The sequence below is a fragment of the Electrophorus electricus genome, chromosome 2 (assembly GCF_013358815.1).
Source record: "Electrophorus electricus isolate fEleEle1 chromosome 2, fEleEle1.pri, whole genome shotgun sequence".
Taxonomy (NCBI): domain Eukaryota; kingdom Metazoa; phylum Chordata; class Actinopteri; order Gymnotiformes; family Gymnotidae; genus Electrophorus; species Electrophorus electricus.
In genome coordinates, this window is record NC_049536.1 from 33,887,062 (window position 1) to 33,914,839 (window position 27,778).

General features: G+C 45.0%; 2 protein-coding genes across 5 annotated transcripts; one reads left to right on the forward strand and one right to left on the reverse strand.

Moving 5' to 3' along the window:
- Nucleotides 1-8: 8 nt before the first annotated feature.
- Nucleotides 9-5,033, reverse strand: pdk1 (pyruvate dehydrogenase kinase, isozyme 1). Its single transcript, XM_027027554.2, has 11 exons — nucleotides 4,407-5,033; nucleotides 4,181-4,322; nucleotides 3,980-4,051; nucleotides 3,714-3,898; nucleotides 3,081-3,176; nucleotides 2,868-2,945; nucleotides 2,683-2,759; nucleotides 2,186-2,284; nucleotides 1,755-1,865; nucleotides 1,430-1,543; nucleotides 9-1,139 (listed from the first exon to the last, which is right to left on the reverse strand). Exons 1-11 carry the CDS (start codon nucleotides 4,519-4,521, stop codon nucleotides 999-1,001), a joined length of 1,230 nt encoding a protein of 409 aa, XP_026883355.1. The 5' UTR covers nucleotides 4,522-5,033; the 3' UTR covers nucleotides 9-998.
- Nucleotides 5,034-6,833: 1,800 nt separating this feature from the next.
- Nucleotides 6,834-27,533, forward strand: dync1i2a (dynein, cytoplasmic 1, intermediate chain 2a). Of its 4 annotated transcripts, none has more exons than XM_027027557.2 (17): nucleotides 6,834-6,942; nucleotides 8,544-8,655; nucleotides 8,938-9,052; nucleotides 10,184-10,262; nucleotides 11,675-11,728; nucleotides 12,006-12,121; nucleotides 17,782-17,868; nucleotides 17,976-18,138; nucleotides 18,446-18,545; nucleotides 19,954-20,079; nucleotides 23,264-23,410; nucleotides 23,753-23,866; nucleotides 24,190-24,323; nucleotides 25,003-25,147; nucleotides 25,385-25,525; nucleotides 25,643-25,768; nucleotides 26,327-27,533. In XM_027027557.2, exons 2-17 carry the CDS (start codon nucleotides 8,548-8,550, stop codon nucleotides 26,438-26,440), a joined length of 1,869 nt encoding a protein of 622 aa, XP_026883358.2. In that variant the 5' UTR covers nucleotides 6,834-6,942; nucleotides 8,544-8,547; the 3' UTR covers nucleotides 26,441-27,533. The 4 variants fall into 4 exon arrangements, with proteins under 4 accessions (XP_026883358.2, XP_026883359.2, XP_026883360.2 ...); XM_027027558.2 differs by having other exon boundaries at nucleotides 26,330-27,533; XM_027027559.2 differs by lacking the exon at nucleotides 11,675-11,728.
- The last annotated feature ends 245 nt before the right edge of the window (nucleotides 27,534-27,778 follow it).

Here is a 27,778-nt window from a genome sequence, read left to right on the forward strand (position 1 = left end):
GGATAGCATTAAAGTCCACAAGTTTTTGTTGGGAAATCATAATGCACATCAACCCATTGTACAGTTTCACTGTCTTGTAATATTACCACAGCTTTAAACTGGAATTGGGAAGCACAGTTCACACTTTCATACAATTTCTCCTGATTAGATTCACGCACACAGCAGCAAGGTAATACATTTTCTTCCCACCGGCTCGTGTCAGGGTGTGACCGAGCTTATCCCTGGTAACGCCATGGTAACATACATCAATACTTTCACTGAAGCGCCCCAAAAATTAAACTGTTCAGCACAAAATGGAACATCACACAAAAGGCTGTTACGTTTCAGAAGAACACATGTGCTGAAAACCTATTTAAAGTCTTTAAGAACACACTGTAAAAACTGGCATTAACCACTGGGATTCACAAGGCCCTTTAAACCACCTAAAGTGGATGGAGAGTAACATCTCAGTGACATGCCACACTACACAGCTGAACAATGTCGTATTAAACATTTTTTTTTATCATTTAAGTAGTAACCTATAAAACTAGCATAGCTTATTTTGGATGGACAGCTTAATTTCAGATGGGGCAGGCTGCCTGAATCTTCTAATGCTTATGAGCATATTACTAAGTATATTAGTAAACAGTTTTCACAACAGATGGCATGATCCAGTCCTAACCCAGTTGAGATATAACCTTAGAGCAGTCTAATAAATACTGCCACCACCTGTAACACCAATACAGTCAAAAGGCATCTGAACAGTGTAAACCATTTAAACAACACATACTACATCTCTATCCATGGTGTATGGCAACAGCAGATCACCTGAATTAATTTACTATACAGCAGTTCAAATGGAAGTGCAAACCAAACATTTTTCTTTTAGTAGGGCAGCATCCTGTTTTCTTGCTTATACTTTCTGCAGATCATACACAGCTCCAGTAATATGCAATATGTTCCCTGTTTGTTGATGCCCCACCTCCACCCTAGTGCTGTAACCCTGGGTGGGCGGAGCTCTAAACGCTGCGAAAGGTGGTCATGTCTTTGGGCTCTTTGCTCGGCACACACCAGTCATCTGCCTCATGGATGGTCTTGTAGTGCTTCCATGCTGACTTGTTATAAACTGGGAGCCTTTCAATGGACTCGGTAGAAAGTGCCTTCAGAAAAAAGAAGGGTATAACTGCAGTGAACTCACTATAAATATTGCATACCTTTCTTTTAACAGAATAGCAAGCAGTATAACAACTGGAATGTAACAGTTCATATTCTTAAATGGATATGATCTACATTTATGGCATTTCGCTGACACTTTTATCCAAAGTGACAATTATGACAGTGTTAGGCCTCTGCTTGCTCAGAGGCCCAACAGTGGTGGGGGCTTGAACCGGCAACCTTCTGATTACTAGTCCAGTACCTTAACCACTGAGCTACCACTGCCTCTACTTACTCTGATGTATATAACTGCATCGGTGCCAAAGCCCTCCATTGAGTAGAGCTTCAGGTCTCCCTGGAAGTAGCGGGCATACAGTCTGGAGATGGGTAAACCGTAGCCATAACCAGCCTAAAAGCAGAGTTCCTTCATTAGCGGGGCTTAACGTAACGTGTCCTCCACTCACACACAGTTGCGATTTAAGTGTCAGGTCACATTTCCAGTATTGGGCAGAGACAGGTCTGACATCAGAGTCCCAATGGGTGTGTGCTTGAATATTTAGTACTTGCACTTTTAAACATTACTAGCAGCAATAGGAAGTGCAGTTGCAGGTTAAACTGACCAGAGGGGCAGCATGGGATGTGTCCATCTGAGGCCGAGGGGCAGTGGAGTAGGTGTATGTGAACAACCTGTCAATTTTCCTCAACGGGACCCCACCTCCACGATCACTGACCTATGAAAGCAAACAAATTATTCTTTTGAAATTGATGGGATTCATCTCTTTGATAAATTACATTACATGTTTAATATTTTTTTCAAACCAACAACCAAAGGGTTGTAATAACAGATAACATTAACCAAATTAGAACCAAACCCTCAGACTCACTAGTGTCACTCGTTCTCTGAGCAGTATAATGTATTCTACCATGTAGAAGCCATCACTTGAGCCAGCAATACAGCATCTTTCTCTAAAGCACTTCATAAATGGTTTAACTTCATAAACAGCACAGGGTTAAAATTGGGATTGACTTGCTCCACTCAGTGTAGTTGTACCTTTACAGTCAGGTCTTCGTCCCCCAGGGCAATCTGGACATGAACTGGAGGATAGTCCATAGCGTCTTCATACAGCTCCATGGTGGCCCGCATTGCATTCTGCAGGAGTTGGGACATTATTAGCTCCAGACCCGACACACTAACTCTGGACATAAACACCATTTTAATACTTCCAAGGACACTAGTCAGTCCCTCAGTGATTTGTTTGGCTCACTAACAAAGTCAGGGTTCCCACTCTGTCAAATTCCCTGACGAAAAGAGTTATTTTGGTGACCCATAATGAATGGAAAAATAAGCCACCTTTGTTAAATTGGCATGGAAAGATTTTAACAACCACTTGCATTATATGGGAAACGTCAAAATATAACATTTTGATAAACTAAAACAAAGATGCCACAAACAAATTCCATGATATTCCAGAAATTCAATGACCAGTGGGAACCCTGTAAATTCCAACATATTAGGCATTATAAAAGGCCAGAAACTGTATACAGTACCTTAAATAATTCAAATACCATGTGATACAAATGGGATGGCACATATACCACTGTTATGGGTTTAGTAGGCTCTTTAACTGCAAAAAAAGGGTTCAATGCAAAGTGAATTTGACAAAAGAATTAATTTTGTTATTTCATTCAATTTCTCATGATGGAGAGTATAAACAATTGGATTGTTCCATTACCATTAATTTCTTCAAGTTTTAATTCTGGTGAATTCATGTAGTACCGGTCGCATAAATGTCTAGCATTTTTATATGCATCTGCCAAGAATAACAAAACAAATAAAATAAAGAACAGCACAATTTTCTACAAACCCTTTCATTAAAATGCCAAAAACAGTCAGTCAATCATGTTATGGATATCGATAGTAGTGTTACCGCTTAAAAGTCTCCTACCTTTGACCACATCTGTGACGCGGCAGTGCGGGTCAATGCTGCCTATCTGTTGAGGATGAGCTGGGTTCACCCGCACTCTACCCCCAAACAGAAGAGCTGCAAAGGACATGTCATCACGGTCTCTACAGCACAGTGCTTCAGTAAACATGCACAACTTTACGCGCTCTGTGCCACACTGCAGGACTACCATTACTACCGCTGCTATTACTGGTGATAACTAACTAAGAACTAGAAAGGAATGCACAAACAAACTTCATATTGACTTGACAAAGGCCGCTGAAAAGCATTTAAAAGTCTACAGAAAGAAAACTTGAAATCCGATAGGCTGTTGCAACAGCAAGACTAATCAGTCCCAAAAGCACATGCGATGTAAGGCACTGAGGAATGGATGAATAGAGTGTGAAAAACAGTATGAGGTTTTGCTGTAACAATAACTATTAGAGGTAACCTAGCCTGAACAGTTACAGATACACATAGAATGTTGATGATGATGATGATAATTATTATTATTATTATTAGTAGTAGTAGTAGTAGTAATAATAATAACAATAATAATAATAATAATAATAATAATACATAAAGCAGGCTGTGTCAAGTCAACATAATGACACTGATATTAGTTCAGGATCTGACTGTGCTGGTTAAGGAGCATTCGTATGGAGATCCTGCTCATGTAGAAGCGGTCCAGAAAGTACTGCATGTTCTGGCTGGTGACTGGGTCGGTGCCATAGGCCTCCTTGTACTCAACCACTCCCTGAGCCATAGTGGGCACCACATCGTTGTGCCTGTTGCGGATCTTTATCACCGCATCTGTGAAACTGAGAGCAACAACATGTTGAGAGAGCAAAAGGTGAGAGACATCTGCTAAGACTGATACTTCCAGATGGTTATACACTTACTCAAATGTTACTTTATTGTCATTTGCATCTTTGTCCTTGAACTCTAGGATATCTTGGAGACTCTGCATGTACCTGAGAAGAAATAAACAAAGAAAAAAAGCATTACACACATGCACAATAATAAAATATCATTCCCACTATTGTGTTTGCTATATTGCTCATCTTAGACTTATTTGAGATTATATGGATACATTCCCTCACCAACTTTGCACTAGTCCCACTGAAGGCGTCCTCAGCAAGTTATCAGGTAACAAGTTGATCTCTTTCATTATGTTTGCCAACCTGACTGGCAGTTCACCTCTAAGAAACCTGAACGATGTTTTCTCACACGCATTTTCTGAACCTGTGGAAAGAAGACACAAAATCACACAAAAGAAGACGCAAAATCTGTCCTTTTATCAGACGCAGTCGTTATCCAGACACTTACCAAAGTCTAAGAACTGTTTCATTGAGAGGGGCGACGGGGAGAATCTGGAATAGTAGTCGACAAGCCTCCCGACGGAGGCATTGCTCAAGTTCATTAAAGTCCTCAAACTCCTCATCTTTGCAGTTTTCTTTCCAAATGCACTGTTACAACCTCTAGCACTTGCAAGCTATTGTTTTAAATAGCTAGACTAACTAGTAAAATACTCCTGCACTGCACAAACTGGGGCCGTAAATAACAGCTAACCCAGCTAGGTTACCTAACGCGAGCCTGCTAGCTGGACACTACGCGAATTAGAAACCGTAGAGGTGATCTGGAATCTCAATTAACCTTAAACTGCGTTATCTGCGTTACGTGGATAGTTTAACTGAATAAACACCACATCCTGTAAGCCTCGGTTGCCTGCGTGATTAGCTGGAAGAACCTGTCCGCACACCTGCCTGGTATCCTGACTCTCTGTCTACTAACCAGTAAACCTCCCAACACGTGTATAAATCGCGATTATACATTTACTTATTTATTTATTTGCATTCAAGCCTGAAATGTTGTTCTTAGCGTCGAGACTTTAAAATCGGCATGGCCCGCACGGGCCGTAGCGTCTGGATATTGCGCAACCCGACCCTCCCTGCGTCATAGGGTGACCAACGATGTGCCTGAATACGTCAGCGAATTTGAGCTTTGCCTTGTCTTGGTATAGCAATCTTTGTGTATATTAGAATTCATGTATATTAACAATTAAGTTTACTCATCGCAAGTAAATGTTTAGTTAAACCGGTTCAGTGTGGCGTAAGATTCAGACAGGTGGTTGCACTGACCAGCTCGGAAATCATCTGCTGACTCACCAAGGTCTATATTTTCATACCCGACACGTGTTTTCAAAACCACTTCTTGCTGCTTCAAACTTCACAAGGAGGTAATAAAGCAGAGGTGGGTAGAGTAGCAAAAACTGTACTCAAGTACTGTTACTTTAAAAGAATAATTACTCAAGTAGCAGTAAAAGTAGTCATTTAAATTATTACTTAAGTAAGAAGGTAAAAAAAGACTACTCAGGTTGCGAGTTACTTATATCGGAACCCATTTAATAACATTTAATATATAAATTTTATATATATATAAACACACACACACAAAAACCCAAAAAACCGTGGTCCTCGTACTTCTTTTTACATCTTTTTACATCTGTTTTAAACATGTCTCTCTCAGGCATGTAAGTGAACTTCACAATAAGAGCATATTACATAAATAAGGCTGTTATTACACATAAAATATGTGGTCTTGTCCAGGTGTTTATATTTGTCCTCAGGAATGTCCCTCTTCAGTGCCCAGTAGTAAGTGTCGATCTTCCATAGGTTTGCTATATCCATGAGTGTAATCGGGTCTAAACTATTTGTTCTAAGTAGCCAGCTAAAAGCAATGTTACGTCTCCTAAATGCATACGCGTAGATGTAAATATAATGGGTAAAAAAAAAACTGAAAACATTTGGATTCAGCGTGCAAACACATAATAAACAGCCGCTTTCTCTGGTCTTGCTTAGTGCGTGTGTTGGGTTTAAGTTGAGGTTTTTCGTATGGGCTAAATGTTGTGCATATATAACTTAAGACACAAGCATCGCATTGGACTTGATCACTTTGTGATTAGTGCTATGTGTGGGAATATTCCGAGCTCTTGCCAAGGTCACTTACCAGAGATATATATCCTACGTTGTCTGGCTAACAAATGGGTTTGCATATGGTTGTGTAACTTACTAATAAATAAATTGCCCGAGTTAATAACCCCTTTGCCATCGAATTCGTACTTTCATAAAGGAATGAAACGGAATGAATGAATATTAATTTTCAGCTTTGCAATTACTTGCGCACGTTTAACGGCTAATTTACGTTAGCGTTACAGTCGCATGCGCATGCGCACTATAACTTTCGGACTTCATAGGACACTTCACTGAGCATTAATTAAGTAATCAATCAACAGAAACATTAATTTACAGGTCCTACATTTCCCATAATGACCCAGTGTGTTTCCAAACGCGTGAGCGGCTAAGACTGTCTGTCCCAGTCAGTTTCTTTCACTATACGGCGCTAGTACAGTAACTTACACTATTTAAACGTACGTCAGCCACAAAGAAGAATGATAATCGTAAGGATAATGATAACGCATACATTTGAAAGCTAGCCATATTTAACCATGTAACCCTACCAAAAATACATTAGACCAATAAAGCAAAGGCATTGGTTATGTAAGCAAAAGGGACCACTTCTAAATAGATAACACAATAAAGAAACATTCAGTGTGCCTTCAGTGCAATTAGTGGGGTTAATGATACAAACACATGTAATAAGCGGACTTGAGGAAGCCAGCTCGCCACGACGTCCCGGGAGCTCCGCGTTTGTGCTGAACTGCAGACCGTTTGTTCCTCCGCGGCCGCCGTTATTCGTCATCGCTAATGGTAACGAGGAAACATTTAGCTAACCTCGCTAGCTAGCAAGCTAGTGTACCAACAACAACGGTTTGTGGAATCAAATCGAGGAAAACAGCTATTGGGTCAGTGTGTATTTATTTTAACTCCGTCTAAAGTTTTGAAAACAAAATATTCTGACTTCGTCGTTCCCTTTCATGCCTCATTCACGATAATAGTACTCTTTAAGTTTGTTTTATCTATGCCAACCTGGCTGAATGGGAGCGTCAGATGGACAGTTAGCATGCCACTCTAGGCTAGCTAACTAGCTAACATCCTGTCGACATTTTCACCACCTGTCTGGATAGCTGGAGCAGTTTGTTGGTCTTTGCCCCGTGTCTTGTTTAACATGATAATTGACCACATGGATAAATAAAGAAGCTGTATAGCTAGAGTTGAGCGTTTGTATTGCTACTGTACAATCAGAGCTTGCTTGTGTGGACACTTCACTACGGGTCCCGCCCAGTAGCCAAGCCTAGGTAGCTAGCTATAGCTTGAGTTAGTTCACGAGGCTGACCTCTTCCGCTAACTTCTAAAATTTGTCAGAATTGTAACTGTTGCAGCAAAACATGCCATATGCATTAGCAGCTGTTTGCCAAGGCGTTAGCTGCCGTACCCGGCTAGCTATTTAAATAACTTAGCTTGTTGGCTAACAATAATCAGCTAGCTAACGTTAGCCAGCTGGATATTTTGCTGTATGTTTTTATTTCCAAATGAAAGGAGCCAGTTGCCACTCTGAATAAAACTCTTCACCTCAGCCTGAGGAATCACACAAACTCAGGCTGTCCAACCGGACTGATGTCAGTATCTTAGCCAATTCAGTCGTTGCAACAGAAAAGATGCTCCCTATTACATATATTTGAGTTGTTTACTTGGCTTAGTGTATAGTACTCACATAAGTCCTGTACATTCTCTTGTGTGCATGCATAGCCCAAGATGAATATTATTCAGGTGTCAGTTGACTTAAGAACAATAGTTCCTTATTTTATTCTGTGTCTTACATAAAATCACGAGATGCAATGTGATCTGGACAAAATGAACAATACTACCGTTGTGCCCTATTCTTTTAGTGTCTAGTATGAAATGCATGGATTACAAACAGTTGAACCTCTTCCATACATGGTAATTTTTTCAAACCATGCTACACAGTTAAATAAGGTGTATATGGTTTAAGATGAGTGCTGTACTTGCAGTGTCCGAGGTCAATCTCCACTCAAAATTGTTGTTATTCTAGTTTTTGACTTGTTCTGGGTTTGGGAAACTGGGATTTAAATTTCTAAAATGCGCATCCTAACTGGTCAGTAGTTGATCTTCACTGTCTAGTAGTGGTTGTGTGATGCTTCCCATCAAGGTTATTTGAGCCCTTAGTATATAAGCCCTACTGTTTCTGAATGGGTAGGAGAGAAGCGAGTGGGCTTTCTCGTCATGTGCTGCCATTCAAAAGCCAAGAACAATGAGAAGAGCATCGTCTCGCTCACGCACGTGCCCAGCGGCAGCAGGAGTCATCTCAAAAAGTGTCTTGGCTGCCCATCGTTGCTTTACTATTGGTCTCTGAGTGGTGCAGTGAAGCGAGAAGTGGGTTAATTTATTACAGAGGAAGAAACCCTGTTGCACTTGTTATTCCATGGAGATTGGCAGTGAGCCCTGAATCGACCCGGTTGGTTTCTGAATCTTTCCCATCCTCCAGCATCATGTCGGACAAGAGCGAACTGAAGGCGGAGCTGGAGAGAAAGAAACAGCGCCTAGCACAAATCCGAGAGGAAAAGAAAAGAAAAGAGGAGGAGCGCAAGAAGAAAGAGGTAGCAGCATACCTAGATACAGTTGATGTTTTTGTCATCATTATCGTCACACAGCAGTAACAGCACAACACACTTGTGTATTGTGCTGGTGAGATGGAAACCCAATTGAATTTGCTTCGCCCATCTTATTTACAATAACAGATTTGCAAGATGGAAATAAGTGAATGTGTTATGTGCTCTGTGAACATTTTGGTTGTATGAGTATTTGATGGTCCACACCGTGTGGTGTGCAGTGTTTGATGAAACTGCAAGGCCCTGTGAATGAATGCATCCCTCTGTCAGGCGGAGCAGCTGAAGGAACCCGTCGTCCTTCACGATGACTCTGACTTGGAGAAGAAGAGGAGGGATGCGGAGGCTCTCCTGCAGAGCATGGGCATCACATCCGAGGTGCCCGTGGGTAAGACGCCGCTCCACGCCCCCAGCCTCATCTCCACCCTCCTTGCGCCTTCTCCTACGAGCCAACACTTGCTTCCACAACGGACACTTACCTTGCGTGCTAGTGGATAAATGGCTATGTTTGGGGTGGATCAGATTGCTTCATGTTTGTTCAAGTTGTTTGCCACTTCTGCTAAATATTTAAGCATATAACTTCACAATAGCGTCATTATTATTGGCAGATGTCCACAAATGGTTAGGCCAATCAAGAAGCCAGATACATTTATCTGGGTGGTAAAACTTGTTCTTGTGAAATGCACTCTCTCTCTCACTCTCTCATATATATAAATATAATTAAAAAAAATAATTTAAACACTAAAAACACTACTACAGCAAACAGAGTACAAAAATATTTTGTTTCTGAAAGTTATTGAAATCTTGACATGGCTAGAAGTGCAAACTCTAATTAAAAAAAAAAAAAAAGTTATTTAAAGTGACGCAAAGTTCAAACATCCAAAGAGGGAAGTTACCTTGACCGGTGATCCAGCTAAATAGAATTTCCTGCTTCTGAGGGCTGTAAATAAGGGCACGTTTTAAATGTTAGGTACAGTTCACACAGCAAACACTAGGGGGCAGACATGCTCCAGGCTGGACTTCACTGTGAAGGTGCTGGTATATACATCCCTCAAAGCAGATGAGGTGCCAGTGGTCACCACAGTGTTACTTAATGAGATGTGTTAATTTGTTCCAGGTCAATGGAGGTTTGACACTGAATGGATTTTAATTATTTGATATTCCTACATGTCCAGTGAGTTTTATGCTGTAAAAGATGCTGATTAGTAACATTTGGAAATGTCAGGTGAAAGTGTAATTGTGTTTACTCATAGATACTGAAGTTAATACTGTTTATGCATAGCGGCCTATGCAGCTATATTTGGGCAGTAATTGAGAATGTAATCTATTATTATTATTATTATTATTATTATTATTATTATTTATAAGGAACAAAAATATTGAAATTAAGAATATGTTTAGTTTTATTGGCCGTTCCAACCCTACACATGCCACTGAGTTACATTCTGTGACATGTGACATTCCGTGATTGTGTGTGTGTGTGTGTGTGTAAATCGTAACTGTTTGAATTCTTCCTCAGTTCCTGCACCCATGTCTCCCAGTGGTACCCCGAGTGAAGCAAGCAGCCATGACTCAGGCGATGGCGCCACGGGCCCCAGGTATCACCATCGTCTTCCTCCCCTCATCTCCCTCTCTCACACTCTTTCATTTTCTCTCACGCAAACACACACATGTTTTCACCTCACCTCTCTCTCTCTCCCTCGATCCTGCTCCTTTGCTTTGGTCTGGATTCTGATCTGTAATTGTTAGTATTGAAGAGCTTCGTGACTGTGGGGTTGCATAAGCGGCAGACAGTCTGTCTGTGCACCAAAGACAAAATGTTTATGTTGTTTAAAGGCTTTCGTGCATGGGTTTTGTGCACAGGTTAGAACAGGCAGGACCCTTTTCCTTGCAGTTCAATGGTGTTGGGGGCTTTATGCCTCACAAATAACTTGTCCCACACAGGAAACCCCCCTGTGTGAACACCAAATGTTTGCTTTTTTTGTGTGTTGCATGTTTTTAAAGTAAACTTTAGTTTTTCTAGTTTTGGTCACCTACTTTTCCACCATACTTACATATTTTGTGTGTGTGTGTGTGTGTGTGTGTGTGTGTGTGTGTGTGTGTGTGTGTGAGTCATGGCTGTATATTTATATGTTCCTCTACGTAACACAAATAACAGAAATGTTCTGTTGTGGAGGATCAGAAATAGAAGGAAGTGCCATTTTTAGTTAAAGCAGAAATAGTTGAACACGAAATCCGATTGGTTGTGAGCTGCCAGGGGGACTGTTTAACCCCTGATTAGAAATTTGGACTCTTGTTTCTCACACACACACACACACACACACACGAACACGCGAACACGCGCACCCCGAGTGCAGCCCTTGGGGGGGCTCTCTCCTGCCTGAGGCTTTTCGTGTCCACTCATTTCCTCCTGCTGCTCCACTGCTTCCTACACACATGGAGGTCATTTTTCTAACCACATACACACACACACACACACACACACACACACACACACACACACGCACACATGCTTACTTGCATACACAATCGCACATCTATCAGGGTCCGTGTACATACCCAGGTGCTGGCCCCCGCACAGCCCCAGGTAGAGCTGGTGTCTGCTGGTGTGAGTCATGGCTGAGCTGGTGATGCAGCAGACCAATAGCGGTGTTGTCTCCAGCATGTACTCATGTGCTCCAGGGTGAGAGTGAAGCCCCGCCTCCTCCTCCTGCCAGCTGTGAGTCAGTCAGAGATTTATTGTTTTGCGCTCCAGAGAAATACACTCCACATGCAGCAGTAAACACGGCCGGCGGCGAGTGCCTAACTGCTGATACTTACGACTGTTACGCCATGACGCACTTTCTGATGTAGCCTACCTGCACTGTGGCATCCTCATTTTAACAAAGCCTTGTTTTCTGCTCTGACTCTGATCTTTAATAACCTCCTAACCTCTTTTTAATATTCTGTCTTTCTCTCTGTCTTTCTCCCTCCCTCCCACTCACTAACATTGGTGTGCTAACGCTAACAGGACCCTCCACTGGGACTCTGACCCCTCCACACTGCTGCTGCACTCTGAACTGGGGTACTGCACTCCTTTTTGGCTCTTCGTTCATCTTCCGGAACGCACGATTTCCGCATGACTGTTCTCAAAACAATCCCATTACATGACTGTTATGTGAATATGATGGGCTCGAGCTTCTTCTCATTTTGACTGTCCATTTCTCTCTCTCTCTCTGTGTGTGTGTGTGTGTGTGTGTGTGTGTGTGTGTGTGTGTGTGTGTGTGTGTGTGTGTGTGTGTGTGTGTGTGTGTGTGTGTGTGTGTGTGTGTGTGTGTGTGTGTGTGTGTGTGAGACTCTAGGCGAGGCGCAGTGAAGCTGGGTATGGTGAAAGTGACCCACGTGGACTTCCCTCCTAAAGAGGTGGTCTCCTACACCAAGGAGACTCAGACACCCACCCAGAGCGAGCAGAAGGAGGGTGAGTAGACGCCGGACATTCTGCCCTCACGGCCCGCCTCGTTGTCTCCGCCCTGCCTCGTACTACACCACGCCTCCTTCACCCTACGGAGAGATTTCTGCTGCCACGCTGCGATTTGCTGTCCACTCTTTTTTTTCTTTTTACCCACTCCCAGATTGGTCCAGAGCTGTTTGCCACGATGAGTCTTTCTTTCTGTCTTTTTTTTTTTTTTTTGTATCGTCTTTTAAATATCTGTAGTGCTTTTACACACAAATGGGTTATGTCTTAATAATCAGTCCAGTCACAGCACCTTTTTTAAAAAATTATTTAGTTATTTTTAAAGATGCCTTTGGTTGCTTGGACTCAGAACGTACTCAGGAAACGTCTTGGTGGTGGCGTTTTTAGCATGTGATGAAACGTACCGGTTAGAGGTAGAGGGTATGGCTACCATGTCTGGCCTGACTACAGGGCAACGGACCTCTGATCAGAACTAGGAGCGAGCGTGCGTGCGTGAACTCGCTTTGGAAATGATCTGACATAAGCGAACACGGAGATGAAAGCTAGGGGCGAAATTGCGGGGTCTTGGGAAACATAAGAAGGGAAGGAAAGATTAAACTCCCTGAGAGACACACGCACGCCCAGCCCTCCCACTCATACCCTGCCCCTGTCTCATTGAATGGTAGGGTCCCTGTAGCCAATCTCTGTTTAGGGCATGACGTGAGAGAGCAGCGCACCAGTAGTGAGGGTGTGGGCGAGAGAGGGAGCAGGAAATTGGGAGTAGATTGAAGGATATGAAGAAGTGTGCCCTGCCTTGCTAATGCAGGTGAAGCATGTCAACACGTATGTAATTGCAGCTCTGAGCTTTCATGTTGAAGCCTGTGTGTGTCTTCAAAAAACTCATCTTGATCAGGTCCTCGTGTCAAGCACATGTTTTGGGGAGGGGGGCATAGTAATTGCTCTGTGTGTGTGTGTGTGTGTGTGTGTGTGTGTGTGTGTGTGTGTGTGTTCGTGTTCAGTTACTCAGATAGCCTTGCATGCATTACCCTGCTTTTGTTCTGTTCCAGGTTCTAGCCATTTTGAATTCTGTAAGGATATTTGTATCCAGGATAATTCATTCAGTGGAATATAGTGGTCTGAGTATCATTGGTGACTAGGCCAGATGGGACAAGCGACTGACAGTAGCAAATTCCTCCCTGTTACGCCTCTATGCAATTAAATAACAGGCTAGCATATGAAATGTGAAATAGATAAGTAGCCACAGTGTGTGTTTACGTGTGTAGTGGTTATAGAAAAGGAGAAACCCTCTCAACATGTTGGGGTCAAGGGATTCATTTTGGGGTCATTTTGAGCCCTTCAGCAGTTCTGAAAATATTCATAAGTTTGTGTGCCTTCCCCTGCCCCCTCACACCTCCTTCAGCATGTGTGTGACTCCATCCTCCTTTGGGTTTGTGTTGTTTGTTTTTTGTTTTTTTGGGGGTTTTTTGTTCTCCCCTTGTTACAGTGTGCAGACACCTTCCCTGGCACTGTAAAAGTGTGTTTAACAGGGCCGGTATCCCCAGACAACACCAGCGCACCGACAGCCCCCTCCACCTTCCCGCCACCACTGTGTAATCATTTCATCAACTCTTTCCCTTTCCCTGTCTTCCCTCCTTCAGCCCGCTGGAACATAACAAAGCGCACTGGGTGACATTAGGAGGCTTTCACGCTTCTCATCTGCGCCACTCTCAGAGATGGCAGGCTCGCTCTCTCTCTCTCTCTCATATTTTTCTTCTCTTTATGTATTTCTCTCTCCTCCTCCCCCCCTCTCTCTGGATGATTGAGTGAGTTATCATGGGCTAGGAAGGCAGTCAGGGGTCTGCTCTCAGCAGGTCAGCGGGTGGTGTGGTACTGGAGTGGGCACTGAGCTCCGCCAAGTCGCGCGCACACACACACACACGCACACACACACACACAGAGCCGTGACTGCTGCCGACTCCGGTTGGCACACACACGCTGATTAACGTCCCCGGTTTGCTCCATTCTGTTCAGATTTCGTGTCCTTTCTTCAGTCTTCTGCCTGCATGAGACGTGATTAGGCTTCTCCGAGGAATGTCGGAGGCAGAACAGCGTAATTCCGGATTAAAGAGAGCATGACGTTCTGAGAGGGTCCAAACGCTGAATCATAATTTCTCAAAAGTCACTGCCTTTCTGAATGGAATACATTGTTCATAAGGAAATGAAAGGCTGTGAATGGAAAACCTCAGCGTTCATCTCGGAAACTTTTCCATGGCCCACAAACACACAGGAGCTACAAAGCGTCCAATCTTCCGTCAATGTAGCAGCAAATTGGGCTATGTAGAGTAGTCTTGTGTCCAGACAGTGCGTGCCGGCCATCGTCGAACCGCTCTCTGTCCAAAACGGAACTCCAGGCTCAGAGAGACAGAGGCCCATATGCTGCAGCGGGTCTCAGAACCATCTGGGATTGGGCAAGCGGTTTCTCCATGAATATGAGGCTTAATTAAAGGCGATTGTTTTAATCCTGCTCCCTGGAGAGCAGTGCTGCTCTGTTTAATCACTGGGGCATGTGAGGACCCTCTCGTGTGGAGAGCCTCACTCTAAACTCAGGCACTCTTAAGACAACCCTCAACTGCCACAGGCACAAAACCGCCTGCCTTTCCAAATTAGACCCATTGTCTGAGCTTGAATCTCTCGTTCACATGGACATTATCATCCTTAAAGACACGTATTTAATCCACCATGAAAAAAAGATTAATAAGGTGTTGGAAACAGTCCCTAGGGAATAATATTCAAGTTTATAAGAAATCCGGGAGTAGTAAAAGCACTGTAATCTTTTCACCGTGTAAAATCCCCATGTAGTATTCTAGTGTGTATCCCATCTTAAACCACCCATACTGGTTCCAGGATAATGGTGGGAGAGGTAGTGAACTGGTAGGTTACCAAGGTTGATGGTATTTATTTTGTTTTTAATAGCAGTAAGGTGATTGGCGCTCTTGCCCAGCCAGAGTTTTCTTACAGGCATGCCTGCTATTGGTGATGTTGGCATCTTTTGTTTGGCTGAGATGAAATGGCTTTTGACTTGGAAAGCTTATCCGTTTTGTCATGTTCCTCATTACCTTGGATTACATTTCATTTGCTTCCACCAAATCTGCATCCTTCATATTCTTCAGTGCTGCATTAGAGCTCTGGACAGGAAAGAGGTCCATTTTCCACCTTAAGCGTTTTTAGTGCACTGTCAAGTTTGTATGAAGTGCATTTGTATGAAGTTACCCCTTTGAAAATAAATATATTGTTTGATTCAGTTTTTTTTTTTTTTTTTATCTGTAATATATCCAGACATTAGGAGATGTCCCTGCACAAGTAAGGGCAAGTTTGTTTATTTGAGAACAGGTTTTACTGGAGTCTGTTTATATGGCCTCTAGTTTGCTCTTTTTAAAGTGGTCCATAAGTGCTCTAAGCGAACCTCTTTGTGCCATCTCTCAGTAGTAAAACCCATCTGGTTCCGAGAGCCAGGGTTTGTTGGCTTCCACCTCTTGGATGAGCAGAAGTTGTGTTTTTAGGGTCCCCTCTCCCCCTCTCTGCCTGTATGTATGCGCAGACCTCATGCACCTGCACTGAGGATCAAAGCGCATAGGCCGTGTTCTGAACAACCTCTGGACCCGTGGTGCGTTCGCATTAATATATTGTCCTTCCACAAAAGCCTGTGATTAGTCCCCCCCCACCTCCACATCCCCCTGCCCCATGTGCCCCCCCCACCCCCCCACCAAAGGCTTTTATTCCTTAAATGATACAAAAGCGATAATTGGGCTGCTTTGAGATGAGGTGTCGATGGGGAAAGGGATCTGCCATCAGGGAGAATTCTGTTAAATGTTTCTCTCTGCCCCCCCCTTCTCGCTGCTGTCCCTTCGCCACGCTCGCTGTCTGTGTACCGTGGGGTCACCAGGATCACTAGCTTTTCTCCAAGTGGCCATTTTGCCTGGCAGGTGTATTATACCCTTTATTTTTCAGATTGTCTTTCCGCTGCTAATGCCTGGCAGGTTGATTGCTCGGGCCTGGCTGGCAGTGGAAAGGCTGTGGCATGCGTTTGGGCCCCGGACTGAAAGACACTGATTACTGTTTTCCTCTGAGCCTGATTGAGGCCCTTGAAAGGAAAGATTTTAACCTTCTGGGCTCTATCCTTCCTTGACTGAGGGCCCAGCACACCGAGATGGTCTGTGTCATCAGTGCAACTCGGTAAACTCATCAGAACAATCCTCTGAAATCCTCCCCCCTCCCCCCAAATCCCATCCCAAATAGGAGGAAGACATTGCTAATGTCGGGTGAATCTGACGGATGCCGTTATGATTATGATTTTCTGAAGGAAGGAGTTTTAGGCTTTGCCGTAGTGTATTTACCGTCACCTCACAAAACGTGGCAAATTTCTGAAAAAAAGGACATCTCCTTATATGTATTTTTAACTTCATCTTGCTCTTCGGCGTATCCAGAGTACGTTAATGTTCGCTTTCTGTTTTTTGTGGGATTTCCCCCCCCCCCCCCCCCCCCCTTAAGCTAACAATAAGTGATGGGTTTGTTTCAGATGATAAGGATGTGTGTGTGTGTGTGTGTGTGTGCGCGTTTTGTCTGCGCGCTGTGTGGCTCGCCAGCTGCTCAGGACCACAAGCTGTATTTTGTTGCACATCCTTGCCGTCTGAATAGCGGCCGTCGGACCCCCTGGTGCGGCGGTAATTGCGCAGGCCTGCGGTTCCGGAGAGTCTAGAGAAGGAGCAGTCAGGCAGAAGAAGAAGAGAGGGGGAGAAAAAAAACCCCAAAAACCTCAGTGCCATCTCTATGCCATCTCGCTCCCTCACACAATCCCAGCAGAGCCATCTGCCTCGCACAACCCGCCCGTCAGGTGGCCCCGGCCAATGGGAGAGGCTTGGGGCACCTGCTGCCCGCCCTCCTGCCCCGTGTGTGTGTGTGTGTGTGTGTGTGTGTGTGTGTGTGTGTGTGTGTGTGTTGGAAAAGGAGAGAGGATAGCTGTGCTAACAAGTGTACCCCCTGTTGTATAGTGTGGTTCATTAACTAAGGGAGTCTGTGGGGGCAGGCAGGAACCCCGGCTGTGTCCTGACGAGTCCCTGTGGAAAAGGAGCAGCTCTTTTGGAGACGCGACCAGGGCGAACATACAGGCAAACATTGTTTCGGACGCTTCATTTGTTCCATTGCGGAGCTGGTGTTGTCACAGTAAAGGCTCAGACACACAGTTGCTGTCAGTAAGGAGCTTGGAGTTGGTGCAGTTTCCGCTTCAGCTAGTCAGACTGAGGCTTCTTCACAGCATGCTTCGTAAACCTCACTCATATCTTCGCAAGCCCTTTATTTCTGTAACACTTCAACCCACACTGGTGTGACAGCTTTTCTCTAAAACTTTGATTAATGGTTAATTTTGAATAAACATTGATTAGTTAATTGCTATTGGATTCCCCTAACGTGATCATTGTTTTACTTTATAAAAATCAATCTGTTCCAAATCTGTTGGATACTCAATATTTTTAGTTTTGGTTTCAAATGTTCCAGAACCATCTGCAGGAACTATCCAGTGCTCGTCAGGACTCTGTTCTGCCAGTCTTTTTTTTTTTTTTTTTGGCAGAATATATTGAGTAAAGGGTTGCCCGTCTCGTCTGACGAGGGCAGTGTGTCTTCCTTTGCAGAGGAGGAGGAGGAAGAAGAGCTGGCCCCCGCTGAACCAGCGTTGGAGCTGGAGATAGAGGCGCCAGTACAGAAACAGGAAGAGGAAGGTAGATCTCTACAGATATCAAATACTCTTTTTATTTATTTATTTATTTGCACTTTGTGATCCCTTTTTCTTTTGAGCGTCAAAGATGGTCCTCTTCTTCCTCATTAGCACCTCCGCACGAGCTGACCGAGGAAGAGAAGCAGCAGATCCTTCACTCAGAGGAGTTCATGGACTTCTTTGACCACAGCACACGCATCATCGAGAGAGCCCTGTCGGAGCACGTGGACGTCTTCTTCGACTACAGTGGCCGTGACCTAGAGGAGAAGGAGGGGTAACTTTCATATCACCCATACTTCATCTGTTTACGTTTTGATTATTTCTTGTCTGAATCTTTTCTTTTTCTTTTTAATCAGTGTCTAGAAAATGTAGTTGTAACGACTTTAGCTGCTTTCCTTCAAATAGTCAGTCTCCTTCAACCCCACTTCTTGATCTCTCAGCGTCTAGAGGCCAGACAGGTGTAGTTGCAAAAGTCTCAGGCAGAGAATATACCAATGTATGCTATTAAACATGACTCAAGCCCCGGCCCCTGCTAATGCGCTTGCATGTGGGCCGCTGGTATTGTGTGGTGTTCCGTACAGTGAGATGCAGGCAGGGGCGAAGCTCTCCCTGAACAGGCACTTCATGGACGAGCGCTGGTCCAAACACCGAGTGGTCACCTGCCTGGACTGGTCCCCACAGGTAAGCCACCGCCACAGGGCTGCTCACTGAACAGGGGCCAAGCTCCTCAGCGCAGGCATAGCCACCTCCGCACTTCAGTTCGACTCCCTCCATATCAAGACACAAGGCTGAAAGCTAAGACCCGCACCTCAGCAGACCCCTACCTCGGACACGTACCTCGGACCCCTGCCTGTGCAGTTGTGCTCTGCTGCATCGCAACACAGGCTTTTGACATAAGCATGACCAGTGAGCTGCTCCACGTTTACGAAAATGTTTGCGCATAACCCAAAAACCTGCGTAGCCTTTAAAACGGCACAGCCCATCGTGAATGCGTTTACGTGGGAGCAAACATAAGCTGCTGCTTGTTCAGTGCTGCATTACCACTGTACCTCAGACGCCACCCACATTCAGCAAGAAAGAAGGAACTTGTGCATCCACAGCGATGGGCCATATTGTGTCTGCTGCAAGCTCCAACTCCAGCCTTCACTGTGGAGGTTGGGGATCAGCGGTGGCTCCTACCACGTTTCAGTCTTTGTTTAATAGCTTTTCAAACCACAGGTTTCAACTCAGACAATCGGGCCATTTCTTTGCTTTTGTGTTGTCAAGACAGAAGCCCGGTCCAAAGCTGGAAGGCACTGCGTCTCGTTATGCGTAATCAGCTCAGTGTGTTCTCCTGTTCTCTCAATTCCACCCCCCCAGCAGATGTATACAATCTAAACAGACTTGCCTCATTGTTGTATTCGCCGTGGTTTCTCCAGAGGCTGCGATCCGTGTGCAGACCAGACACGGCTCGGGTGCAGCGATTACGTGACTCCCTGTGCTGGCCAGCGTGCTCTTTGCCAAAAGGCCTAAATGACCCGCCAAATGCCATCTCTCACCACGCCAATCGCTCTCACCCCAGCCATATGAGCCTCTGTCCAGATGTCTGTTTTTCTGACAAACTCCAATCTTTTGATTTTCAATAAGAGAGGCGGTAGGCTGCCATTTTATTTGGTTAAAAATATTTGTTCAATTCCCAGAGCCATAGAGCTTTTTTTTATGGGTTCCCAGTGTTGAGCTGAACGAAACACTGGGTTAGAAGTGCTGAACTCCTGCATGTAAGAGCAGCCCACACTGGTCCCAGAGCAGTAGGCAGTGGTGCAGTTTAGCGGTCCGTCCCTGCTCGGCGCGATTAGCGCTACATGGCGGGCACTAAAGCCAACGCTAGGCTCTAGTTATCACCACTGCTGAGCAAAAGTCTCCCTGCAATAAATCTTGTTGAAGTAAGGGCAGTGACGCATTCTGCCTGGCATTTACAAACACGCGCCCACACACCCCCCCCCCCCACCACCACTCCCTCAGCAGGAGGGAAGGGGGTGGGGAGTGTGTGTGCGTGCGTGCGCACGCGCGCATGCTTTGGCTGGGGGTTTTACTGTTTTTCTGTGTGCAGTATCCAGAGCTGCTGGTTGCCTCATACAACAACAATGAGGAGACGCCTCATGAGCCCGACGGAGTGGCCCTGGTGTGGAACATGAAGTATAAGAAAACCACCCCCGAGTACGTCTTCCACTGCCAGGTAGGGGAGGAAGGACCCACACACACACACTCGCCCACGCCAGTGCTCCCACTGAAATAACAGCTCCCTCTCTCACATATGCACGTACAACATACAACAAACACCCACTCTGAAAACAACCAAAACCGCACACACACGGCTGTTTTCCTGGCACATGGTCGGCTGCCAGTTTTCCTAGTGTTGCCTCTTCCTCTCCTCCTCATCCTCCCGCAGAGGCTTTACTGTGATTTCACCAAGTTGGTATTCACATTCTCTTTCTGCCTCTCTGTCTGTCAGGTACACACACACAAGCTGTGCGGGGTTGACCGGGTTGCCGGTACTGAAAACTCTACATCTTAAAATATAAGGCAAATAAAGGCTTTACTGAATTTTCTTTCACGGTATTGATTAGGCCTTCCTTGTCGGGGTGGTGTGTGGGCATACCTTTATCATGCGTCTGTGTTTGCTGTCTGCTTAGCCTTACCTGTGTGACCAGTACCTGGCCAAGGAAACACCACCAGCTGGAAATGTTTGGCTGCTGGTGCACACTCAGTGACGCTTGATAAACCCTGATGCACCGCACCCTCCCCACCTCCACGTGGAGTTAATGATGTCCACACAACACTCATCCTGTGGTCAGAAGCTGACCACAGTGAAGGGCAGGGACAGTAGATGACAAACTGTCTCAACAGGTGGTCTACAGTGTACCGTTGTTCACTTAAATGTACTTGCTGTGTAACAAAGGGATAGTTAATGTAGTGGCCAGTGAGTGTAGGGACACGTTTTGTAATAAAGTGGTTGGCATGTATAACTGTAGTTCGAGACCCTCTCCTGTCATCTATTAAACTCCTTAAAATTAATCGCTGCTCATCCAAATTGCATATATACAATTTATTTCCAAGTAAAAAGAACTTGTGGTAGAAGTGGCTTAGATTCACGACTTCACCTTTGCCTTCATTCAGTATGTGCAGAACTATGAATATGCAAATAGTCCCCATCTCTGTCTCCGCCCACTCATGGCTCAACCTTCCATGCTCACCTGGACTACATTACCTAACAGCTAATAATGCTAACGTTATATTAACCTTGGCTCCAATCGCCAGCTCTGACACGTGAGATCCAGATTTCTTCCAGGAAAGTCTCTGGAGGACGTCTAGTCCGTATGCTGTGTACTGCATGCAGGAATAATACTCACAGTAACAGCTCGTGACGTGTACATTTGAAAACAGTAAAAGGACATATGCATTAGAATTCCCCATGTAGCAAAAGCAACCCGTATCCATGTCCTATTATGTATAATATGCTGTTGAGCATGGTTAACCTTCCAAACCGTGCCAACGTTGACCACAGATCATGCACATCTGGGAGAGGACCACCCTCAGGGCTTTCTGCCAAAGAGCAGCTTTCCACGGGCAGTGTGCTGTGGAAATACAAGGCCGCCCTTTATCGTGACATGCTTTCTTCACCAGCAACCCCAAAGGCTGTCAAAGCTATTGTAGCGAATACAGCCATCATGTCATTCGTCAGTTTAGCTATCTGAGAAACTTCTTTGAGTTTGCCCTAACTTTCTTTGTCAACATCCCCAAGCCGAATAAAATGGCGTGTCAGCATTTGACATGAATAATCATGTAACTCTGCAGGCTAAGGTTGACTACCATCTAGCAAATTGCAGATTTGTTGTACACGGTCCATGGACAAAACAAAAATAAACTTGCCAATTATCCAACATGTTGGTTTGTACAAACTGTGTCCACGGGATTAGTGGATGTAGCCGTGTTGAGTGTCAATAAAAGTTTTTAAAAGTTTCAAAACGTTGATTTTTTTTTACAGACAAAAGGCTGGAAGTTGAGCTGGGATGGTGCGAATTATTTATTTTTGGTTTTTTTTGTTTTTCTTCTCTCCCCCCAAATAAACTGCATCCATTTTATGATTCTCAGATCCTTTTGCACCCAATCCCAGGATAAGTCCCTGCCGTTGTTCTGAGAATAGTGCACAGCTATGTTTCCTCTGCTACCGTTCATTTCACTGTAGCATTATGCTATTGGTGTGGGAAGCCCCGCCCACACCTTACTGGGATTGGTTCCTTGGGTTTGTGACGTATGAAACCCTGGCTGTCTGAATCCTTGTGTTCGACTGTCATTGCTACACTGCGCTTCCAAAGCCAAAACGTACAGCCGTGGCAGTCTTATTTCATTCGTGATTTGTCTTCAGCCATATAAAAACAACACATGGACACCTACACAAGATTAAAAAGTAGATTTTTAATGCAGGGGGTCTCTAATGGTGCAAGTTGGGTAGAAATTTCCATGGGCTGTAAAGGGCACAGGTTTTAGGTCTAGTCTTTTGTGTGTGTGTGTGTGTGTGTGTGTGTGCTGTGGTGGGCGTGTTCAGTAGAACCACATGTGCTGGCCACCAGAACAGATACATGGCTCACACACGCTATACACACTTAGAAGAAAAAAAAAAAACTCACATAAGTGTGAACTTTTCCCACATCATGTGAGTGGAGTGTTTATGAAGAAAAAAGCCTTTTTCTACTGAAAGCTGTAAAATGACCTTTCCTCCTTTGCTGAGTGTGGGAGAATCCCACAGGGATGGTGAAGGTTGTACTGGGTGGATTGGTATTTGGGTCTCAGGGGGGTTGATTTGCCTGTATGCAAGTGAAAACTCACAGCAGGGCTTCTGAACGTTTTCCAGCATAGAAAGTCCACCTCATCTATCAACTCACGCGTATGCATTCACTCACTCACAACGGTGTGCACCAAATGCAAAACATGATTGCAGATTAATATGTATACCAGCGGCGAATGAAATGGATCCAGTATAAACCTGTGCAGCGACTGGTTATGTTATGTTTATTTATTACATTTAGTCAGATTGGTTCCGACTAGTTAATAAGCGAAGAAAACTTGGAATCCCCTTCCTCCTCACGGTTAGCAGGATGCTGCTCTCGCTGGAGGTCTGGCTACACTGGATTTTGGATGTAGGTGATTTGAAGCAAAGTGGCAGATAGAGTTACGCTGGATGACAGATGATGACAGTGTGCTGTCGTGTAGCTGTGTGCCTTACCATTGTACTGTTCAGTCAGTCATTCTGCTGTTCAGAAATATGACTCACACTGTCTCCTTTGCCCTTCTTTTCTTCTCTCTCTCTCTCTCTCTCTCTCTCTCTCTCTCTCTCTCTCTCTCTCTCTCTCTCTCTCCAGTCTGCAGTGATGTCGGCAGCGTTTGTTAAATTCCACCCCAACTTGGTGGTGGGGGGCACGTATTCAGGCCAGATCGTACTGTGGGACAATCGGAGTAACAAGCGGACCCCCATCCAGAGGACCCCGCTCTCGGCCGCCGCCCATACGGTATCCACACGCGCAGGAGCACCGGCCCGCTGGCGTTCACGGTGGCTTCAACCCCGTGCATCAAGGCGTGGAAAAGGCCTTGCTCATACAGACATGTACCATGTGATCAAGCTTTGTGTTAATTCTCCCGCTACACCACATGTGAAGCCAGTGCTGCTTCCCCCAGTCAATTTCTCTGCTGGAGCTCCTTAATGCAGAGATGCACAGAGGCCACTTATATTTGTTCTTGATGATTGTAATTATTCCGAAGATTATCAGATGGATTCCCCACTTCTTACTATTTTGTGTTCTGTCTTTCTTTTCTGCACTTCCCATCCCTTTCTCCGTCTCCCCCCCCGCTAGCATCCTGTGTACTGTGTGAACGTTGTAGGCACTCAGAATGCTCACAACCTGATCAGCCTCTCCACTGATGGTAAAATGTGCTCGTGGAGTCTGGACATGCTGTCCCAGCCTCAGGTGCCCTAAACCCGCTGTGCACCCAACACTTTACTCGTAGCTGAAATGAATTAACCACACACTTCTCCCCACAGCCTGTGTCTGACCAATTTCTTAGCACAGAATTACGTTACCGTTACTCTGTCATTCCTAAAGATTTGCCAAACCACAGTGTCAGATGTGAAGCGTTTATGAAGTGTTAGCTGAGTTTACATCGTCCATTAGGAAACCACCAGAAGAGGTGATTTCATGTGTGGGCTGGGTGCGCGTGCGTGTGCGCTCAGAGGGTGGGGTGGGTGTATGCGCTGGCTGCCGTGCTGACGTCACCTGTCTCCCTCGTACAGGACAGCATGGAGTTGGTGTTTAAGCAGTCAAAGGCAGTAGCCGTTACCTCCATGTCCTTCCCCCTGGGGGATGTCAATAACTTTGTGGTAGGCAGCGAGGACGGATCAGTCTATACAGCCTGTAGACATGGCAGGTAATACGCACGCAAACTTATCCAAGGAAAACAAAACAATTCCCGTGTCTTTTTTTTTTTTTTTTTTTTTTTTTGGGAGCCTTCCACTTATAGCTTCTAAAAATTGTTTATGTAAACACAGCATCACCATTTTGGAGGTGAGGGTGGGTTTGGTGGGTGGGTGGCGTTCCCGGCACGCATGGACGGGGTCGCGTTGGGCCGCTGTCAGAGCGGGTGGTGGTGAAGGAGCGTTCCCAGCGCACGGTGACGGGGTCATGTTGGGACGCTGCCAGACCGGGTGGTGGTGAAGGAGCAAGCCTCAGAGTTTCCACTTCACTCACGACACCATGATTACCACATTCTCAGCTCAGCTCTGATAATACGGCAGAAGCAGCTCTCAATCGGGCTATTTTACCTCTCAGAGTAATGAGCAGCAGGGAGGTTAGGACACACACCAACACACCCACAACACACTGACGAACCAAGAGGATGACGACAAATGTATCTTTCTTTGCCATTGCTGTCATTTGGCTATAACATTTCGTGCACTATTAGCTTATATACCTTTTGTATAAACCAAAAACGTGTATTTTTAATTGATGTATTTTGTATCATGTATTGTAGCTCTCATGTGAGATTATGTAGAACTATTCTCAAAAATGTTGTTATTCTGTGTGTGTGTGTGTGTGCGTGAGCGCAGTAAGGCAGGTATCAGTGAGGTGTTTGAGGGCCACCATGGCCCAGTCACTGGTATCCACTGTCACACAGCGGCGGGACCTGTTGACTTCTCACACCTGTTCCTCACCTCCTCCTTCGACTGGACCGTCAAGCTCTGGAGTACCAAGGTACCGTTCTGGGTGGAGCAGACTGACTTCACAAAAAAAATGTCCCAGGGAATTTCCCCAATTTGTTTATTTTTCAAAGTTCCATACAAAGCAGCCTGAGTAGCTGTTTTTGTTTACTGTTGTTTTGTTCATCCCGTTATACACAACAGGCTATACACACACTACTGGTTCCGTTGGTGTTCGGATTACACTGTTGTGACTCTGTGGGTGTGTCTCTTCTTTCTGACTCTTGTGCAGAATAACAAGCCTCTGTACTCATTTGAAGACAACTCAGACTACGTGTATGACGTGATGTGGTCTCCTGTCCACCCTGCCCTGTTTGCCTGCGTGGACGGGGTCGGCCATTTGGACCTGTGGAACCTCAATAATGACACAGAGGTCTCTGTAATGCGCGCGCGCGCACACCCACACACACACACACTCCCACTGCGGGTTAACAGACTACTTTTAAGCAGTTAGAAAAATTGTTTTTTTGAGCGTGTGTGTGTTGTGTAGGTCCCTACTGCCAGTGTTACAGTGCACGGTACTCCTGCTCTTAACCGGCTGAGGTGGGCACAGTCTGGCCGAGAGATTGCCGTGGGAGACTCAGAGGGACGGATTCTCATCTACGATGTTGGAGAGGTGAGCGGTGATGAGAGCCAGAGACACATGCAGAACAATAAAGAAGCTAAAACTAAAAACACGATGGGATGAGATGTAAACTGAGTGTTTAAGTGTGTTCATCTGTTGCTATCTCACCTCAGTTCTTTCACCAGGATCCTAAACTCAAGTTTTAAACTCAAGTGTTTGAAATATTAAGTAATATGTTGTTTTAGTGGCATTCCTCTACTTGTAGGTCAGACACTCCTGTGTTAAAGGCCCATGCTAAGAGTCTTGAAATCTGTAAACCCAAAGTGCCAGCACACCCAGGGCCTCCCGTGTCTGAGACACACACTGGACAGCCCAACGAACCAATGGAAAGAATGAATGGCGAGATTAGAGTGCGGCTACGAGGAGGAGGGAGAAAAGGCAGCAATCGGATGAAGGGGGGGATGGGTGCTGGCCGAGCGTGTCGGAGAACGGCGATTCCGGGCCTGGGATCAGCTCCGTGACAGCCTCCCCTCACGGCCTGGCCAAATGTTCCCTTTGCAGTGCCAAAGTCCGTGTGCTCACTGTGCCCGTTTCTCCCCACACCCACAGCAGATCGCCGTGCCACGTGGCGACGAGTGGCCGCGCTTCGTGCGCACGCTGGCAGAGATCAACGAGAACCGCGAAGATGCGGAGGAGCTGGCCGCCCAGCGCCTGCCGTCCTGATCCCTGCAGAGACCAGCGCCATTCCGACAACCAGCCACAGGTTCTCGGTGTAAAAGAAAAACCCCAAACATGAAACTCCACCTCACTAAACCCCAACAAAGCATGACGATGACGATGACGATTAGTGCTCATGATCTATAAAATCTCCCTTTCTGAAAGTTCAGTAATATGATTTGCATACTGGATTCTTCCCTTTCTTTGGTTCCGAGTGCAAAAAAAAAGCCATGGCGTTAACGATAGTAAAAGGAATGAAACTGGACTTGGTATGATGTCAGCTCTGAAATCACCAGTGTTCTCATCTTCAGTACCAGAAGCCTTAAAGCTCTCATGTGGGACACTTTCAGAAAGCTTGAATGCTCTGTAGTCATCCTCAAGATTGCATTCAGGGTGATTTCCATTGGTATTTGCACCCAAGCTCCATATTACACCTGAAAACATTCAAACTTACCTTCTAGACTTTTTATCCACTTACAAAACAGTTGCACAGTCTGTTTTTGTTTAGCTGGCTATAAACTCTAGAACTAGTTGACTGGCATGTTGAGGTATGCTCACAAATTCACTTTGGAAAGGTTCTACTCGGATTAGTTGTATTTTCCTAAACAGTCACTCCCACTACAAGTTTCAGGAGATTAATATAATTAATCTGAGGGAAAACTATCAGGAATTGTCATATTTCTGTCTTTTACAAATTCAGATGTTTTGGTTTACCTCTCTTACTGCTCTTTAACTTCAAATGAGTGTCAGAGTGAATTTATGAACACACGCTAGATGTGCGTAGTCCGTTGGGGCAGCTACGGTTAAAAACTCACCTTCATCTAGCACTTCATCTCTGGCTCTTGAATGCTGGTTATTGATAAAACGCTGTACGTCTTTATAACCTCCGCTGAAGCTCAATCACATATTTATTATGCCCAGCGAGACGCTGTACGGTTGTCCTCGGACTTGCGAGCATTTCTTAAGCCATTGTTTTTTCAAACTGGCTCCTCTTCCGGCTTTCCGAGTCCGCGTGCGACCTGAATGGGAAGGTAGTTTCTCCTCAGCCTCTTTCGAATGTCTTTGTATATCTCTATAAAATCTTCTTTCTAAACCCAAACTGTTTCATGTGTTCATTCAAAAGTCCTGTCGAGTTTGTAGAAACTCTACAACACAGAAGAATAAGTTTAAAAATATGTAAAAGCAAAGTTATTGTATAGGAAACTTGAGCATTTCAGAACAGATGTTAGGAAAAACCCACAAGAACGTCCAGTGATGAGTATTATAGTTAGTAAAATATTTTGGAGAATTTTTTGGCTATATGGGGCCTCCATAATATTTAAAATTCATTTAGAAACATTTTAA

What these genes read in the sequence shown, in the direction of transcription:
- pdk1 (XM_027027554.2), bottom strand. Translation starts at nt 4,521, where the DNA reads ATGAGGAGTTTGAGGACTTTAATGAACTTGAGCAATGCCTCCGTCGGG. An exon ending in AAAACTTGAAGAAATTAATG is followed by an intron (nt 2,760 to 2,867) that starts GTAATGGAACAA and finishes CTTTTTTTGCAG; the next exon opens with TTAAAGAGCCTACTAAACCC. An exon ending in CATCCCATGCTGCCCCTCTG is followed by an intron (nt 1,544 to 1,754) that starts GTCAGTTTAACC and finishes CTCTGCTTTTAG; the next exon opens with GCTGGTTATGGCTACGGTTT.
- dync1i2a (XM_027027557.2), top strand. Translation starts at nt 8,548, where the DNA reads ATGTCGGACAAGAGCGAACTGAAGGCGGAGCTGGAGAGAAAGAAACAG. An exon ending in ACATGCTGTCCCAGCCTCAG is followed by an intron (nt 23,867 to 24,189) that starts GTGCCCTAAACC and finishes TCCCTCGTACAG; the next exon opens with GACAGCATGGAGTTGGTGTT. An exon ending in ACCTCAATAATGACACAGAG is followed by an intron (nt 25,526 to 25,642) that starts GTCTCTGTAATG and finishes TGTGTTGTGTAG; the next exon opens with GTCCCTACTGCCAGTGTTAC.